Below are 13,303 nucleotides of genomic sequence, written 5' to 3' on the forward strand. Positions count from 1 at the left end.
GTCTCTTAAGACTTGTGGAACTCCGTCTTTCTTCAGAATTGATCAAGGCAATGTCTTCTTTGGCTTTGATCTTTTAAGAATGAAACTGGTAAAGGAAATAATTTTTGTTACAATTGTTCTCTCTGATATCCCTATCAGAAGAGTCCCTGTTCAAGGCTTTTCAACCATGTTTCAAGCTGAACTGGTTAAAACTGTTAAGCACTATCTGGAAGATTCTGTGAAGACGCAAGCTTCTGTTGATCCTGCATGGATCCGTGGAAGAGTGCTTCCCTCTCAAACTGACCTTCAGAAGAAGGATCAGAAGAAGAGAGAGAAGAAACTGAAAAGCAACAGAAGATGCTGCGAAAGAAGCTAAAAAGAAGAAGGTCACCTTTGACGCTCTTAAGGTGGATCCTTCCAGAGCTAAGAAGACTGGTATTTATTCCAGGCAGGAATACATCCCAACCCCCTCAGAATCTCCCTCATTCATTCTGCTGTCTCCTTCTGAAACATCAACTCCCATCACACCCCCACAAATTAACCTGCAACCACTCTCACCTCCTATAATTCTGAACCCTACTCACTCAACTACTATACTTCCCACAAATATTCCATCCTCATCTTCTAACCCTTTTCCTTTTGACCCTTGTCTCTTATATCCCATACCTACCAGGACCCCAAATCCATACTCCTGTCTTTACCCTGATTACAGCTTCACCTTTCGCCCTCCTGCACCTGCTACTCCTGTCTTTCTTGAGCTCTTACACTATCGTGTGAACCGTTGGTTAGAGCTTCTGGAAACTGCCTACCGCCATAATCTGGATGAGCGTTCTCTTCGCAACCTCTAGAGAGCTCTTAGACAGAGTTTCCAAGTTGAAGCTATGAATGTGCAGAGAAGATTCACTGCTGAAGCACGTGGTGCTCCTGGACTCTTGTTAGAATTTGATGATGGCAGATATCCTCATGTCATCAAAAACAGAAGAATTCTTGAGGAAAGGATGCCTGAAGATGAGTTAACTGGGAATCCCTGCAGAACTCTTGTGGTTTGGCGACCAAAGTTCATGGTTCTGACTGGTGACTTTCAGGGGCTGTTCAACTGGTTCATAATGAACCCTTCTGAAAGTGCTCCTGATATGGACTTTCCAGAAGTGGTCTATCCTGCAGCTGTTGCTGGTCCTCCTTCTCCAACAAATCTTGCAACCATTCTTCAAGCCCTGGAAGATGGAAATTCTGAGTTCCCAGAACCAGAATATGCTGAAGCTATTTCTGAGTCTGACTCAGATGTAGAGATGGAAGATGCTGAAGAGATTGACTGTTCTCGTTCAGAAGATCATCCTGCTGAGAATGTGGTGGTACATTCTGATGATCTCCCTGAAGAGACTACCATGGAAGCAGCAGTGGAGAATGCTATGCCAGTCAACAGAAGTCTGGAAGTTTCTTCTTCTGGTGAACTCTCCTATCTGGTGCGGACTTTGGAGGCCATGCAGAAGAATCAAAATGACCTGGCTTCACGTATGGATAGGCAAGATGAGACCAATGCAAAGTTCAGAGCCTTCATGACAAGGCAGACTGAGAGCAACAATGGGATTCATGAGACACTAGCCAAGATTTTGTCAATGCTAGGGTCTTAGTCTTTGTGTCTTAGTTGTTTTCTGTTTGTTCGTTGCATCTGCGTTCTGCATAACTCTTGTACTTCTGCTTTTTATCAATGATTATTTGTTTTCTTTCCTTTGTCGAATGCTTACATCTGAATCTTTTACATTCTTTTTGATGTTATGACAAAAAGGTGGAGAAATAGTGATAAATGATTTGATTTATATTAGCAGTTGCCAGGAAAAAAGCCCCCACATTACTAACAGAAGCTGCAAGCTTCATATGTTTCTAAGTTGTGTTGTTGCAGGAATTGAAGATTCAAGATCAATAAACAACAAGATGAATCAAGTTCTTGGATTCTTGAAGCAAGCTGAGTGCTATGAAGCTTCAGAATCAGAAGCAAGAAGGAAGAATGTTCAGATATTCTGATGATAGAATATGTTCTGATACATTCTATATGGCTTATATGGCTCTGATACATATTATGTGTTCTGAAACATATTTTATGTTCTGATTCATTCATGCTGACTTTTGTCGTTTAGTTTTGTTCTGTAACATTTCAGGATGTAGAGATGCTCTGATGATGCTCTGGTACATTCAAAAATGTTCTGATACAATCTAGCATGAAGTGATGTAAGAAGAAGTTCAAGCTCTGAAGCTGTCCGCTGGAAGCAAGAATCAGAAGCTGTGAATGTTCTGAGGATCAAAGAAATTCAAGTTCTGAAGCTGTCCGATGGAAGCAGGAATCAGAAGCCGTGAATGTTCTGAGGATCTAAAGAAATTCAAGTTCTGAAGCTGTCCTATGGAAGCAGAATGTTCTGAAGTTCAGAAGCAGTGAATGTTCTGAAGTTCAAGCATATGTGAACGTCTCTACTGAAATACTCAGGGAAGTCTTTTATGTATAAAATTCTTCTAGTATTAATTTCAGGGGAGATTATTCATCTCAGGGGGAGATTGTTAATCTCAGGGGGAGACACATTCACATTATGTTTATATGCTTATGCTATAACTGTGTAATTGTCTTTTGCCGTCTGTTATTCTGATTGCAAATTCATATCATTTATATATGTTTTTTGTCATCATCAAAAAGGGGGAGATTGTTAGAACAAGAATTGTTCTGATCAATAATCTTAGTTTTGATGATAACAATGTATATGAATTTTGCTCAAGATAATGTGGTACTCTAATCCTATGCAATTTCCTTTTCAAGAAATATATAAAGAGTATGCACAAATCAGCGCTAAGAAGCTTTGACTCAGAAGGTTCAGTATGCAACTTCAGCACATGGTCTGGCAAGACATCAGAAGATGGTCAAGCAGAATCAGAACATGGTCTATTAGAAGCATCAGAAGAACTTGAGTTCAGAAGCAGAAGCACTGAAGTCATGGAATCACGCTCAGAAGCATATCAAGATCAGAAGATCAGAAGATGCTCTGCACCAAGCTGTTTGTACTCTGATGATTTTCAACGTAGTATTTACAAAGAACAAATCAGAATCAAGTACTAGATGGCAGGCTACGCTGACTGACAAAAGGAACGTTAGAAGCTATTAAAGGCATTGTCAGTAGTCACAGCAAAAGCAAGGCTCGAGGTAGTTGACAAAACAGTGAAACATGAAATGCAATGCTGTACGGAATACGCAAAGCATTAAATGCTCCCAACGGTCATCTTCTCAAAACGCCTATAAATATGAAGTTCTGATGAGAAGCAAGGTTACGAATCCTGAACGAATTCTGAACAAACTCATTCTGAAAACTTGCTGAAACGCTGTTCAAATCAAAGCTCAGAAACTTCATCTTCAACCTCACTACATTACTGTTGTAATACTTTAGTGAGTCTAAGCTTAAATCTGTAAGAGAAATATCACAGTTTGTGATTATCGCTTTTAAGAAGCAATTGTAATACTCATAGAATTGATTACATTAATTTGTAAGTAACTAGAGTGATCAAGTGTTGATCAGGATACTCTAGGAAGTCTTAGCTTGTGTCTAAGCAGTTGTAATTAGAGTGATCACGTGGGGGTCAGGATACTCTAAGAAAGACTTAGCTTGTGTCTAAGCATTTGTTCCTAGAGTGATCAGGTTGTGATCAGAAGACTCTAGAAGACTTAGAAGTTGTCTAAGTGGAAAACCATTGTAATCTGTTGCGATTAGTGGATTAAATCCTCAGGTGAGGTAAATCACTCCGTGGGGGTGGACTGGAGTAGTTTAGTTAACAACGAACCAGGATAAAAATACTTGTGCAAATTATTTTTATCTTACAAGTTTTTGAAACTACACTTATTCAAACCCCCCCTTTCTAAGTGTTTTTCTATCCTTCACAATCTTCATTTGGGTCTTGGATTTGTCCCCAAACTTCAACCTTCCCTCAGTAATCGCCTTTTGAACAAGATCCCTGAAAAGAAAACATTGAGATGTTTTATGACCCAAAAAATTATGATATTTACAAAAACCCATTTTTTCCTTTGTTCCAAAGGGGGTATTTTAGCACTTGGAGGTACTATCATTTGACCATCTTTAATTAATAAATCAAAAGTTTTGTTTTGTGACGTCGAAAGTATAGGTTTTCTTAGGGAATTTATCTCCCTTATCAAGTTCGACTAGATTTTTATCATTTGAAGGCGCTAAGCCCTTACACAAGTATGGGGGCCCTTGCTTAAGTTCTGCAAGATCTATTTCACCCTTGTTCTAAATCGAAAGGCTCTTCATAGCATCCATGTTTGTCTTCATCGTATTCGACGTAGGCTATTCTTTCTTTTCTATTATTCTTACTTGCTCTAGCCTTCTCTATTTTTAGACACTCTATTTGTCGAACCCTATTGGCTTATTGGACCATATCTCCCAAGTGTTGGGTGTCTAGTTTTTTTCTAATAGAATAATCCAAATCACCTGCAACCATTTCGACCAATTCATATTCTGGAACCTGCGTAAAACATCTTGCTTTGAGTAAACGGAATCTATTCAGATAGTCATCTATTGATTTGGTGAATTTTCATTTTACACTTGCCAATTCTTTTAAACTAATCTTGGTTTGTCCCATGTATAATTGTTCATGGAACAAATATTTCTAATTGTGCTCAGTCATGAATCGAATTTATAGGCAACGGAGAAAAAATAAATAAATTTAAATATTTTATAAATATTTTTATAGAACGATAAATAAATATTTATCACTCATATATTTTAATTTTAAAATATTATAATAATATAAATTATATTCAAAGAATTAATCTAAATCATCTAAAATTCTTCAAATTCCTCTTTTAATACAATATTTTAGTTTTCAAAATTAATAGATTTTATTTATAAATAATAATAAATTTCAAAAAGCATCTACATCCAAATTGCTCAATTTTTTTATTATATTACCTTCTTTCTTTTTTAAAGTTCTATCCCCCCTTATTTAAATTCCTAAACAAAATTTAAATTTATTAAATGAGTTCTCTAACTCACTTTTAAATGAAATAAATTTTTTAAAATTAATATTTAAAATTAATTTTTAACTATGATCCCACAACTAAACATTAACATAGTCAAGCTAAGTGAGTAAGACCAGGTGACCTAGCTTTCATTTGTATTTTATTACCTCAAGGGAAATGCCACAGACATCTTAATGCATCATCATGCTATTCTAGGTCAGATTCATTCCTATCATATTATGGTGACGACACTTTTTCTTTATGATAGAAGACTAACCTACGCAAATCAAAGGATAAACACTCATTTTGATGTTTGAATCAATGTTTTAAAAATTAGATCAGAGATCAAGTCGGCAAATCTTTCAATTTAAGATTTAATTAGTTCAATCGATTAAACATATAGTCAAATCGTTTATTAAATAAATTAAAAATATGAAACTAATTTTTAATAGATGTGTCACACGTTATGATATATTCATAACTTAATAAAATAGATATTTCAAAAATCAATTACAAATTTAATACAACAATATCGATTGTACATATAATAACACAACACAGTTGTACATCTCATTTCAACCTTCATTTAAGAATAATTTGAACAAATTTAATAATTACAATAAAATAAGTTAAACTAGTTCAAACCAAAAATAAAATAACAGAATATAATAATTAAAATAAAGTTTAAATAATTAAGAATACCAAAATTAAAAGATAAAATACAAAAAAATAAACCGTAAAATACACTTAATTAAACAACGAAAAACCAAATTCAAGTTGAACTACGACAGATATATGATAGAGATTGGTTGAAAGATAAACTATAACGGAATGACAAAACTTAGAAATTTGTGTATTTATAATACAAATATGGAATACGTTTTTGTGATTCAAGAATGTGTGTTAAGTCTTGATATTCATATCATTGAATTTTTTATAAAAAAATAAAAAAAATGGTCAATTTGATGCATTTTTTTGAACTCATAGTTTGTTTAGTAAAATTCTTTATTTTATATTTGATTCTTAGAGAAAAAAATATGTATTGACATTGTAAAATAATTTTACACCGTCAACCAATTATCATCAAGTCATACTAATATTTTTAAATTAATTGTGTAATATAGTTGAATGATGAATCTCTATTAAATAAAAGTGTAAAACTATTTTACAGTGTAAATATACTACTTTAATCTTAGTTGTCAAAAAAAAATTCTCTTATAGTTGTATTTATTTTCGTTACCTAACTTTATATGTTAATAGGTTTTATTAACTTGAAATGTTTAAATTTATCAATATTATTTATTTTGTTGAGTATTTATCATAACTTCATTACTTTCTTTAAAAATTATCTCACCCTTGAATATTTGAGGTCTATACAATTTAACAATAAGCATTGATATGTAGAAAAATTATATTTCTTCATCTTCTTTTCTTTTCTCCTTCTTCATTTTCATCACCACTTTCTTACACAATCATCTCAAATCTAATTTTTTAAAAAAATTAAAATTCATTTTATATTATTAAAGAAAGCCTCAACAACATTAGAATTTAGAAATGAGGAAAACTCAAAGATGGTATGAAAGCTACATGAGTCTCGCCCCAAGAGTAAGAATTATCCTCTTTGTTTAATTGTAGTCCATTCTAATTTTTCTTCTTCGATAAATTTATGTGTCAATTAGGCATGACAACGGGATGGACGAGATGGGTTTAAATATTATCAACTCCACCCTCGCTTCCCTGATCCAGGTGTGTCCCTAGTCGGGAAAAACAAATGACCACTCACCCCGCCCCAATTGGGAACAGGTTTCCTCATTTCTGCCCCACCCGACCCACGGAAATTATATACTTTTTTAAAATGCATATTTTTCTCTAGCAACAAAAATCAATAATTAAACAAAAATATATTATCATTTTAATAATAAATAATGATAATACTTGGTCATTTTTATTTAATATATATTTTTAAAAAATAAGAGTTAAATATGTTTTTCGTCCCTATAAATAACTCATAATTTGATTTTAGTTCCTATAAATTTTTCTTCGAATAATGGTCCTCCTAGAATTTTTAGTTCATACTTTTGGTCCCTGTCGTTTACTTTCTCTAACAAAAGTTGACGTGACACGCCTTGTTGTACGCCGCGTCATTTAAAGTTAACCTTATAATTGATTGCAAAAACAAAACGCATTCGATTGCGGGGGTTCCAAATCTTCCTAAATTCCTTTGAATATGGTGAAGTTTTATTCCCATTCACCTAATGTGCATTACCAATGGATCAAGCACCTTAAGCATATCATCAATCTTCCCATATTTACCACACATATCAATCAAACTTGGAAAAGGGAAGCGTGTGGGTAAAATTGGGTTCGTGGAGCAGAGGTCGCTGGCGCTGGCATTGTTCCGTCTTCTCCTTAACCTTTCAACAAAGCCTCTCTGTTTGTCAGATATAACTTTTGCAACAACAAAAGATGAATTTTTTAGTAGAACCAAGTAAAGTGGTTTAAAGCTTATAACAGTCTTAATCAAAGAGAATCCTAGATAAGATGCAACAACCAATAGGGCAACTACAATCAAATAACAAATATGTGTAACCACTGAGGAATCAATGGCATTAGTCACTCGCTAGGGTTTAAGAAATTGAAACTTCTAGGTTCCTCTGCACATGTTTGTTGTTAGTAAATTTCATTAGATGAATCTTGATGTGTTGTTGGTGGTTGAGGTTGTGGTTCTTGTACATGTTCTGGTTCAATTTCAAAATTGGGGACATTTAAAATATCACTTTCACTATGATATTTTCCATGCAAAGTAAGGTTTAGGTGATGGTTCTTTTGGTATCAATGTGATTCTGCAAAACAGAATTGGGGGTACTCCTCTTCCTCGTCGTGGGCATGAGACAGATCTGAAGAAAAGCACTTGTAAAGTTAAAATAGAATTTTAGGTTTTGGAAATTGATGATTGCATAAGCAATAAGAAAAGAGAAAATTGAAATGAATGGATAAAGAAAAGAGAATAATCAGAAGTCCACAACAATAATTTGTCCAGTTAGTAACAAGCGAATTCATGATTGACAAATATAATAATTTTTTTAACCAACTGAGAAATTGTAGAACCCCCCTTTTTGTCTCTACGAATCGCTTCATAGACAAGAACTGCATTCCAATGCTCCATTAGTTAAAAGGTTTTGATTTGTGCTCCTTCTATCAACTAATGCATAACTCACGAGGGCATTACATTTCATTTGGCAACATTCCTCTCAGGTATTTCATCAAACAACTGTTGAGCATTCTCATGGTTACCTATTTCAACACCTCATTTGCATAAATGATTTCTTTTTTATTAATTTCCAATTCATTAACACGTCATTTGCATGAATGTAATCATGGTCTATCTGGTGATTATGGCAATGAGACCAACATGGCTAAGAGGTCTTGATGAATGGGAACAACACTTCACCATATTGGAAAGAATTTAGGGAGGTTTTAACTCCCACAATCTAATGCGTTTTTTTACAGTTAAGTATGATGTTAACCTTAAGTGACGTGACATATTTAACCCAAAAAGTCATGGACACATACATATTAGACGGCAGGAACCAAAAATTATGAACGGAAAACTTTACGAAAACCATTCTTTGGAGGAAATTTTCATAGAGACTAAAATCGAATTTTGAATTAATTATAGAGACACATACATATTTAATCCAAAAATGAATAATAATTCAAATAAATTTGCTATCTAGATTAAAAAAAATAAATGAGTAGTAAAAATATTAATAATAGAAATAATAAATAAATTTAATAGGTCGGGACCGAGGCGGGAATGAGTGTGGAGCGGGTACTAGTATCCCCCAGCCCCGTCCTTGCCTCAGTAGTAAAAACTAAGTTTTTCCTGTACCCGTACCCGCCCCCACCTCTGGTTAAATCGATTTTTCTCCAAAGGCGGATTTTTTTGTCATGCTTAGTATGAACGCATAAAAAGAGACTAGCATATCATGAGATAGCTTCACCTCATAAATAGTAACACTAGAACTTTGAGTTAGTTCAACTTCCAAATACCATTTACGGTGGAATTAGAAGCATGTACAAGAGTACTTAAAAATTTGTGAAATCTCAAAAGTGAAGGCTCTTTAATCACCCTTTTTAAATTTGAAATCAAAATAAAGATAAAATGTTAGGGAAAATTTTATATTTAGACGCTTTTTCAAACCCATAATTTTGTCTCTAATTTTTTAAATGTGTTTTTGTTTGAATTACTCTTGACTTTCAAGGAAGAAGCGTATGTGTGTAAGTGAATGGAGTTTAAAATAATTAGAAGGGAATAGTTGAAATGGAAACACTAAAATTTATTACTCACGTGATGTTTGGATAGTTGACGTGGTTGAGAGGGAAGAGTGCAACAAAGCGTTTGAAGTTCCATCACATGAATTTAGAGATCAAGGAGACCATTTTAATTAAGAAATGTGATTGAAAAACTAGAAATCCCTCGAAAATGTGTGAAAATACATTATAAAAAATTATTAAATGTACCATAAAAGGACAAGTCACATTAACATTCAATTACACTTAGTTCTTAAGATTGAATTGAAATGAGATTGAGGTTGAGAAGATTTTTTATAAAGTTGAGTAGATAGCTCAGTTACCAAATTTTTATAAAGACGCACATGAGAACCAATATAGCTTATGTAGTGAGCATAATGAGCAGGTAACTGGCCTATCAAGTTAGGATTCATTGACAAGCTTTGAAATGGATTCACATATGCATCAAAGCACCTTTTGAGAGAGTTTTGATCAATGACAAAGTTAAAAGAAAGAAACAAAAAGAGCTGAAATGGAAGGGTTTGTGGACTCTGACTATGCATATGTTGCCTTAATATAAAAGGAAGTCACTCACTCCCTATACTTTTTACTGTTTTTGGTAAGACAATCAGTTGGAAGGAAGCTAGGAAGTTTTGTAAAAAGTGTCCACTTTATCAAAGTTGCAAGGATAAGGTTATTCATCTTTCAAGAATTCAGGTCTCATAAAAGGACCAAACATACTGATATAAGTTGTTTGAGAGGTATTGGCTCAAGGGCCTGTTATTGAGAAGAAAGTCTCCATTGATATGAGATAAAAATGAAATGTCTGAGCCCAGGTTCAAACTGGGGACCTCTAGTGTGTGAGACTAGCGTGATAACCGACTACACCACCCAGACCTTGTTGATTGACAATTGCTTTTTCCGTAGTTGATTTGTTTTCATACAAAAAAGATAATGGCTTTTGTTTGATCACTTGATAGTGTGGAACATCTGTTTGTGCGCAATGATATGGTTTTTGAAATTTATATTTTTAAGTTTGTTTCTTTGTTAGGTTGATAAAGTATAGATCTGATCACTTATTTTGTTAACATAGATATCCTGGTCCTAACTTGTAAAAATTTGATGGCCTTAGGTTGCTGCTGGTTTTGTCTTGTTGAGTACAAAGCTAAGGTATAAAACAATACAAGCTCTGGCCACTTTAAGCAGTGGAGAACAAAATCCAATTAAATTTGCAAACTATATAGTATTTTCTCATAAATATGTTAAAAGCATTACATCCTCAATGGTCACAAACACTTGACAGAATTTGTCTTGCCCAAATATAGTTTAAGTTCATCATTGTCATTTATTCAGAGAAAAGGCGTTTATACAAAATTATCTTCTTATTTCCATCTCCATTAATACAAATAAAACATTATGTTTTTAAGTCATATAATTAGAGAGAATAACATCACCTCATACAATAAACCAGCCAAAAAACTAAGTATTATATTATGCAGAGCATACAAAAACTAACATTGAGAATCTGCATCAACATGGAACTGGACAATAGCTTTTAAGTTTTAATTGGTGAGTGAATCTGCATCAACATGAAACTGGACAATAGCTTTTAAGTTTTAATTGGTGTGCTTAACAGGCACACAGAAAGTGCTAAAAAAACGGAATTACTATTTCCGATACGATTACCTATGGCATATGACAACAAAATTTCATCAAAGATCACTGCTGTAACCTAAAGTTCAAATTCACATCATAATAGAGTTTTAACAATTCGGGTATCGGTTGAAAACACTAATACCCTAACAATTATCGCAACTAAACATCGATCCAGAATTAACACAGCAAAAACAAGAATGACTTTTGTCACTTGATAGTTAAGAGCATTTGCTTGTCCGGTAATGATATGGTTTTTAACAATTAGGAGTATAATATCAAGTATGATTCTTCCTTGGGTTATTTTAAGTATAGGTCTAATCACTTATTTTATCAACATACCATCATGTTGAGTCATAGAATATCATATTTATGAAATTTACTATGATCAAGGTGGAGTTCCAATGATATAATAACATCGTAACTTTCTCACTAACAATTAAATTGCCTGGCCAAACTACCATAATTTTAAGTATTCAACACAAAGCTATTTGGTCTTTTAATGATAAAATGCTTAAAAAACATGTCAGTGTTATAGCCACAGATTGCAGCTTCATTGCAGTATGAAAATTAAACTTCAAACTCAAGCCAAGACAAGCCAAGACAGAATCAGTAAAGTTCAAACTTAAACAAGACAGTAAGATCAAAACTTAACAAAAGCCCTCTTACTATGGCATTAGGATTTCAAGATCATGGGCAAACTCATCGTTGAAGCTAGTTGAGTGATTTCACTGAAAGTCAGCTATCAAACAATACAAGCTCCATGGATAAAAAAATCCAATTAAATTTACAAACTATAGTATTTTCTCATTCGACATCACATACTCATTAGCCAAAAACAATTAAAAGAATAGGTTCCGCCCAAATAACCAAGTTCCTCAAGGTCATTTACACGTAGAAAATGCATGTTCTCTAGATAGTGAGACATCGTTGCAGGGCAAACAAATACTATTAACATTGAGAATCTGCATCAATATGGAACAGGACAGTAGCTTTTAAGTTTTAATTGGAGTGCTTTAACAACACAGAAAATGCATCAATATGGAACAGGACAGTAGCTTTTAAGTTTAAATTGGAGTGCTTTAACAACATAGAAAATGCATCAATATGGAACAGGACAGTAGCTTTTAAGTTTTAATTGGAGTACTTTAACAACACAGAAAATGCGCCAAAAACACAGAATTAACATTTACGATTTGATTTCACATGGCATATAACAAACAAAAAAATCATCATCTCATTTCTATAACCTAGGATTCAATTTCGCATCGTTAAAATAGGATGTTGAAAATTACGGCAATGAAACTGATTGATAACACATCAACGATCAACAGCAAAACAGCAACAGCAACATCATAAACGAATAAAAAATCAAAAGCAAATAATAACAAATCAAAACAACAAAATTAAATCCCAAAAAATATAGCATAGATCTCAATGTCAAAACGTTCTAAATCAACAACAAAACCAACAAAAATTAAAATAGGGCAATAAAAACCCTAATTTGTTCCAAAACAATACCAAATTAAAAAAACTAAGCAGTAAGAACAACGGCTCCACCAGCCTCCTTAATCTTCTTCTCAGCAATCTTCGAAATGAGTTTAGTCTTCACCACAAAAGGCTGATTCTGAGGCAAAACACCTTTCCCCAAAAGCTTAAAGTACCCATGCTGAGTAACATCAATAACAGGTGCTTTCTTCTCCTTAATCGCCTTATCCTTAACCTCTTGAGGAATCAAAGAAGCGAGCCTGTCGATGTTCACAATGGGGGAATAGAATTTGTTACGAAGCTTGTGAAAGTAACGCATACCGACCTTACCAAAGTAACCTGGATGGTACTTGTCGAACAGGATCCGGTGGTGGTGCATGCCTCCAGCGTTACCACGACCTCCGGGATGTTTTCGGTGCTTTCCGATACGACCGTGACCGGCACTGACGTGGCCTCTCTTCTTCCTGTTCTTCTTGAACCTGGTCGTCATCTTCCTTCTCTCTGGATGCGGTGCTTCCTCTGCTTATGTGAAAATTAGGGTTCTGGATTTTGGTGGCTCACTATTTTAGGTTATATAGTGAAGTTTTAAACGGGCCTTTTGGTTTTTCTTATAGAGATGGGCTTAGCCCAAAATTAAACAAAACTGACCAGGTAAATAAACCGGCCTATTTTTCTAATGAGCTTGTGCATTTAATTTTGGAATGACCCAGATAAATCAATTTTATTAATTATCAAAATTTCTTTTCCTTTTTATTAACTTTGTTGTTTTAAGCTTTTGTGCTTAATTCATTTATATATATTTAAATTTTTGATTTTAGGCTATAAATTTAAGATATTTTGATTGTTTTTTTAATAAAACGGCTTAAGATTATTGATTGC

At 33.8% G+C, this 13,303-nt stretch overlaps 1 protein-coding gene and 1 non-coding gene across 2 annotated transcripts; both read right to left on the reverse strand.

Annotated features, from left to right (window-relative positions):
- Positions 1 to 10,106: 10,106 nt before the first annotated feature.
- Positions 10,107 to 10,180, reverse strand: TRNAV-CAC (transfer RNA valine (anticodon CAC)). Its single transcript has one exon. It is a non-coding gene; the product is annotated as a tRNA-Val (tRNA).
- A 2,162-nt stretch (positions 10,181 to 12,342) lies between these two features.
- LOC131640063 (large ribosomal subunit protein uL15x-like) lies at positions 12,343 to 12,969 on the reverse strand. Its single transcript, XM_058910473.1, has one exon. The coding sequence runs from the start codon at positions 12,912 to 12,914 to the stop codon at positions 12,471 to 12,473; it is 444 nt and encodes a 147-aa protein (XP_058766456.1). The 5' UTR covers positions 12,915 to 12,969; the 3' UTR covers positions 12,343 to 12,470.
- Positions 12,970 to 13,303: the final 334 nt, after the last annotated feature.

This window comes from Vicia villosa, unplaced genomic scaffold (assembly GCF_029867415.1).
Source record: "Vicia villosa cultivar HV-30 ecotype Madison, WI unplaced genomic scaffold, Vvil1.0 ctg.002927F_1_1, whole genome shotgun sequence".
NCBI lineage: Eukaryota > Viridiplantae > Streptophyta > Magnoliopsida > Fabales > Fabaceae > Vicia > Vicia villosa.

Bases quoted from the DNA above. Each gene is read 5' to 3' on its own strand.
- LOC131640063 (XM_058910473.1), bottom strand. From the start codon at position 12,914: ATGACGACCAGGTTCAAGAAGAACAGGAAGAAGAGAGGCCACGTCAGT.